Consider the following 6,000-nt stretch of genomic DNA (forward strand, 5'->3'; position numbering starts at 1 on the left):
ACGGGCAAGGGGTGATCTAATTGAGGTGTATAAACATCTCAAAGGGCACTTTATCGGAGTGAGAATTATGAACTCTTGGAACAACCTGTCAGAGAGTGCTGTGACGGGGCACCGAGTGTGAGCTGTTTCAAAACCAGATTTGACCAACACTGGAGCGGGTTCAGATACATCCAGGAGCCAGTGCGTGCCCAGTACTTGCCAACAGTGTGTAACAGAGACGTGACCGACGGCCCAATCGGCTAAGGAGCCGACCAATGGCGAAGAGGATAAAGTAAAGTATTGGTACTTGTCTCTTGCAGGACATGCTATGACTTGTGGTATGGAGACAATATTGATATGATTTAAGGACAATGGGAGTTAGCACCCACCAAAGCGTTGGTAGTGTACAAGAATAAAATCTAAATTATTATGAATAAGTAGGTGGTGACATACAGTGGTTAGTGACTCTCCGTATGGTAGGAGGTCCCTGACAGTGGGACAGTCAAGGCAATAGTGTTGAAGGGTGTTAGCGTTGGGACAATTACAGAGTTTACAGGAAGAGAAGTGCGGGTCATCCCCTGCCTCAGATACTTGTCAGATAGGTATGTATCCTAACCTAATGTGAGCAGAGACAACATTATGTCTGCAGACCATAAGTCCACGTCGAAGATACTTGTGTGGATATGGAAGAAAGTGATCACAGTGTTGGATGGATATATTATCAGTCTGTTCACTATCCCTACTATGGATTGTAGGGCTCAACGTAAACTCTTTCCGTAGCTCATGTTGGGCTTATATTTAGGCCTAAAAGTTATTGATTAATCTCAATAGAAAGATTTGCAGATAAACATGTGTCTTATTTTTTCTTTAGTTAACTAGATTTTGTTTATGATTTGCTCTTGATTTACTTTAACATTTGAGACAATTAATAAGTTTGTTGTTACCTTTATTTTCAGTACTTGAGAACTTTATGAATGATCATTTTTTACTTCTACTTTAGTACACTGAACTTTGGATAATTTTGCTTCTACTTGAGTAACATTTTGCTAGTGTAACAAAGTCCGGTACGTTTTACAACTCTGCATGTTTCCTTGTCTCGCCCATCCATTTGTACTCGTACATCTGTTTACATGTGAGCATCGAAATACATTATCATGTGAGCTCAATATGTTCAACCTTGCCATTGGTGGGGATTAACCTGTCCTTGCCTGACGTCCCCCGGTGAAATGAACACATAAGTCAAGAAATCAGAGATCAAGGGATTACAGTAGTTAGTGAACTGAGTGAACACTAAGGTTAAGTATGGTGTAGGTCACTCAAAGTGATGATATTGTGTCTCTGTCTGGGGATGTCACCAATAAGAGGAACATTATTATCATATCTTTATACCTTTCTTTATCAGTACACCTCGAGGCTCGACCTACAGTTGCTTCGATTTATAACGGATACAGAGGCTGGCGATTTTTGTGAGATGTGGCACCACTGTTTTTTTACATCATAGTAAAACTAGGAAATTGTTTAGAACTACCCTCGCTCGAGTAACCAGACCAAGGTGAGTGCGTGCGTGCCTTACCAAGTAGAATGTCATTGGCTCCTATCTGTTGTTTGGTGGGCGGTAGTGAAACATCTCATAAAACAAACCAGCCACTGTACCCGTTATACTTTTTACTTTTTTTACTTTTATCCTCTTCGCCACTAATCGGCTTGTTAGCCGCTTGGGCGATCGGTCACGTCTCTGATTACTTTTCTTTTTCATTTATCTTCTTCACCAAAAGATCGGCTCGCTAGCAGCCCGGGCGATCGGCCACGTCTCTGTCACCCACTGTTGGCAAATACTGGGCATGCACCGGCTCCTGAATGTACCTGAACCCGCTCCAGTGTTGGTCAAGTCTTGTCTTGAAAGAGCTCACACTCGGTGCCGTCACAACACTCTCTGGTAGATTGTTCCAAGAGTTTACAACCCTCACTCCGAAAAAGTTTGCCCTCACGGTTTTCTGGACTTGCGGCGTCTTCAATCTTGAGCTGTGACTCCTTGTGGGGCGAGCGTCCGCCAGCTCCAAGTGAGAACACTCAACTGAGTAATGCCCCCTGAGATGCTTATACACCTCGACTAGGTCCCCCCTTGCCCGTCTGTAGTATAAGCTAGGCAAGTTCAGGCGCTCCAATCTCTCAGGGTAGCTGAGGTGCCGAAGTGCAGGCACCAGTCTGGTGGCCCTCCTTTGAACATTTTCAATCAATTGACAGTCCCTAGCATATCTCGGGGACCAGATGGGGTGACAGTACTCCACATGGGGAAGCACTTCACTCCTGAAGATCGCTACGAGGGACGGACCGTCTAGATATCTGAACGACCTTCTTATAAGACCCAATAATTTATTTGCCTGATTTACCTTCTTCTCGCAATGGCCCGAGAACTTCAGCTCATTGTCAACATACACACCTAGGTCCTTCTCACACACAGTCTCAACTAGTACTGTTGGTACGCCCCAGGTGCATCCTCTTACACTTCGTGACATTGAATCTCAGCAGCCATTTCTTCGACCATTCCTGGAGCCCACAGAGGTCCTTCTGCAGTTCTTCACAGTCCGCTTGGTTCTTAATTTCCCGAAATAACTTGGCGTCATTGGCAAACATTTGTATGGAGGAGTGTACAACGTCAGGCATGTCATTTATGAAACAAACAAACAACAGCGGGTCCAATACACTGCCCTGTGGTACCCCACTTGTGACAGGTACAGATGACGATTTCGTGCCATTAATCACCACACACTGCTTGCGGTCATGAAGAAAGTCTTCTCTCCACGCTAGGACATTTCCCCGAATTCCGTACCCTTCCAGTTTGATTTTCAGTCTTTCGTGGGGTACACTGTCGAAAGCCTTGGCAAAATCTAGGTAAATATTGTCGATATTACAACCCCGTTCCAGAATATGGGTCCAAATATCCAATACCTTGAGCAATTGTGTTAAGCAGGAGCGCCCTGGCATAAAACCGTGTTGGCAATCTTTTACAAGGTTGTTTCGTATTAGATGTTCCATTGCGGCATCTCTGATAATACTCTCAAGTACTTTACATATTATGCTGGTCAGGCTCACCGGTCTATAGTTGTTCGTGGAGTGACGATCGCCCTTCTTGAAGATAGGACTCACATAAGCCACTTTCCATTCACTGGGGACCATTTGTTCATCCAGGCATTTACAAAACAGGATCTTCAGGGGCTTGGCAAGCGCGTTGCACAACTCTCTTAGCACTCTAGGATGCACCATGTCAGGGCCGGGACTCTTATGGACGTTTAGCCTGGACAGTTTATTTCTAATACCCTCTTCTGTGAACACAATGTGGGTCAGTGCTGTGGCTAACCGTCTGTCCTCAAACGCAGGAAGGTTAGTTGCATCCTCTCTTGTGAACACCGAGAAAAAGAAGCTGTTCAATGCCTCAGCTTTATCCTGGTCAGAATCTGCGTAACTACCATCCACCAGCCTCAGGTCTGATACTCCTACTCGCGTTTTCAATTTCGACTTTGCAAAGCGATAAAACGCCTTTGGGTTTGACTTGACCTCGCTTGCAACCAGCCTCTGGAACTCCTTTTCAGCCCTTCTATACTCTATATTTGCTTGGTTTCTGGCTCTTGCATACATTCTCCTGTCTTGCTCATCGATTGACCCAACCCACGTCTTGAATTTCTGGGTTTTCTTCTTAATTTTGTCGACCGCCGCATGGTTCACGTGTAGGGATCCCCTCGTATTCCTAGAAGCACTGGGTTTGGTCTTGGGTATATATTTATCGATCAAATGGGTCATTTTACTAGTTATGATATTCAGCGTAGTGTCTGCGTTCTTGTACCTTAATAAGTCAGGCCAGTTGATACCCCTCATCTCTTCCCTCATCCCATTGTAATTTCCCTTGTAATATTTGTACCTTGGCCTGGCCTTATCCTGAACTAGGTAACAGTTAAATCTGAATGACAACACGATATGGTGACTGCTGCCAACTGGGGCAAGGTGTTCCAGTTTGGCCACCATACCTTCCTCGTTTGTTATGATGAGGTCAAGTGGCTTGGGTGTTTGCTCCCCTCTGTAATGTGTCGGGTCTCTAACATGTTGGAACAGAAAATTATCTCTCAGAGTTTCTACAAAAAGAGTAGCAGGGTTATTCAAGTCATTCGGGGTGGACTCGTTTCTCCAGTCGATGTCGCCATAGTTAAAGTCCCCCATGATAAGGAGGGGGCTAGGGTTGAGCATCGCCGCGTTGTTTATTAAGGATCTTAAGTTCCTTTGATTTAGTGGGCCACAGTTTGGGGATCTGTAGATACCCCCGACGATAAGTAAGTCCCCTCCCTTTAATTTAATTTTGCACCACTTGGACTCTTCAAAAACATCCCCTCCCTGTACCCTCGCCTGGCTGGCTCGAAGCTCTTGCCTAGCGTAGATAACCACACCCCCTCTTGCAAGTTTCTTGAGAAAGGTTCGTAAATGAGTCATATCCAGCAGTACTGAACTCACATTCCTTTGGGTCGATTCTCCTGTTCTTGTACAACAGTTCTACAACACCTACAATATCTGGTTGGTGTACTCTCAGTAGTGTTTCAAACTCCTCTCTCTTATGAAGGAACGTGTCAGTATTAGTGTACATGACATTCAAGCCAGAATTTGTTCTCGGTAACGTCTCTGCTCTTAGTAATAACCCCGCTCCCTCCCCTATTCTCAGAAGCTGCAGCATTTGCTAAGTACACTGTATTTTGCAGGGTGTGGTTAGAAATGTCACTGTTCACACGGCGCTCGCCTCCTCCTGTCCGGTAGGCTGAGCTGGCGCCGCCTCCCGGGTGGGGGGTTGAGTGGGTGCCAACTGTACAGAACTTCAACCTACCCCACATACAGTACACCCACATACACCTACCTGCACCACGTACAACACTTACACCACACACACTTACCTGCATGAAAATAAATTCCCACTTTCTGCTAAACATCTTCTGTAGTCGGGCCAAATTCTCCGCCTCGTAGTCTGCCAGCTCCAACCTCGCTTTGTTTTGCATCGTCCGCTTACACAAGTACACAGCTGTAGGGGGAGAAACAGATGTTACATGCTATTTGCTGTGGGAGTTACCTGGGACCACCTGATGACTAGCCAGCATAATGCTACCTGGGATTGTTAGGTTAATTCAGTGTTAGGGCAATTAATCTTCAGGTAAAATAAGCTGGGGGGAATCTTCTGGTGACCCCGTACCTGTATCTTTCAATTCTGAAGACTTAAGGTGAACCATTGTTGAGATACTGCCTAAAAAAATACAAATATAAGTCACCAAACGTTCACTAGGGGATGACATCAAAACAGACATCATAATAACGCGCAGTATGACAGGAAAAGTGTGTTCCAATTTTGAAAGAAATCAGGCATGGAATTGTAGAGATATTCGGACACAAACTGGAAGAAATTACGTCATTAGTTCCTGAACCATTCGCCAGAGGGACGGGTAGTACCCTTTGGTATTGAACAGCACATCACTCGCCTTCCAATCCACCCTCACTCCCTTCAATCACACTCTCCACTCTCTCCCCCCACCATTACACTCCACTCTCTCCCCCCACCATTACTCTCCACTCTCTCCCCCCACCATTACTCTCCACTCTCTCCCCCCACCATTACTCTCCACTCTCTCCCTCCACAGCTCCTCTCCTTCCTCTCCACACTCTCTCTTTTAATTTATTATTACTTTTACCTTTATCCTCTTCGCCACTGATCCGCTCGTTAGTTGCTTGGGCAGTCGGTCACGTCTCTGATACGAACTGTTGACAAGTACTGGGCATGCACTGGCTCCTGAATGTACCTGAACCTGCTCCAGTGCTGGTCAAGTCTTGTCTTGAAAGACCTCACACTTGGTGCCGTCACAACACCCTCTGGTAGATTGTTCCAAGAGTCCACATCTCTCACTCCGAAAAAGTTTGCCCTCACAGTTTTCTGGACTTGCGGCTTCTTCAATCTTGACCTGTGCGTCCTGTGACCCCTTGTGGGGCGGGCGTTCG

The 6,000-nt window shown here is 45.8% G+C and overlaps 1 protein-coding gene across 1 annotated transcript in view; it reads right to left on the bottom strand.

Annotated features, from left to right (window-relative positions):
- Positions 1-5,041, bottom strand: part of LOC121859395 (regulator of G-protein signaling 7-like) — a 42,763-nt gene extending 37,722 nt beyond the window's left edge. The window contains exon 1 of the mRNA XM_042356177.1: positions 4,911-5,041. Within this exon, the coding sequence (XP_042212111.1) occupies positions 4,911-5,012 (102 nt within the window). The 5' untranslated portion in view covers positions 5,013-5,041. The remainder of the gene's footprint in view (positions 1-4,910) is intronic.
- Between the last annotated feature and the right edge of the window lie 959 nt (positions 5,042-6,000).

The sequence above is a fragment of the Homarus americanus genome, unplaced genomic scaffold, assembly GCF_018991925.1.
Source record: "Homarus americanus isolate GMGI-L3 unplaced genomic scaffold, GMGI_Hamer_2.0 scaffold7626, whole genome shotgun sequence".
NCBI lineage: Eukaryota > Metazoa > Arthropoda > Malacostraca > Decapoda > Nephropidae > Homarus > Homarus americanus.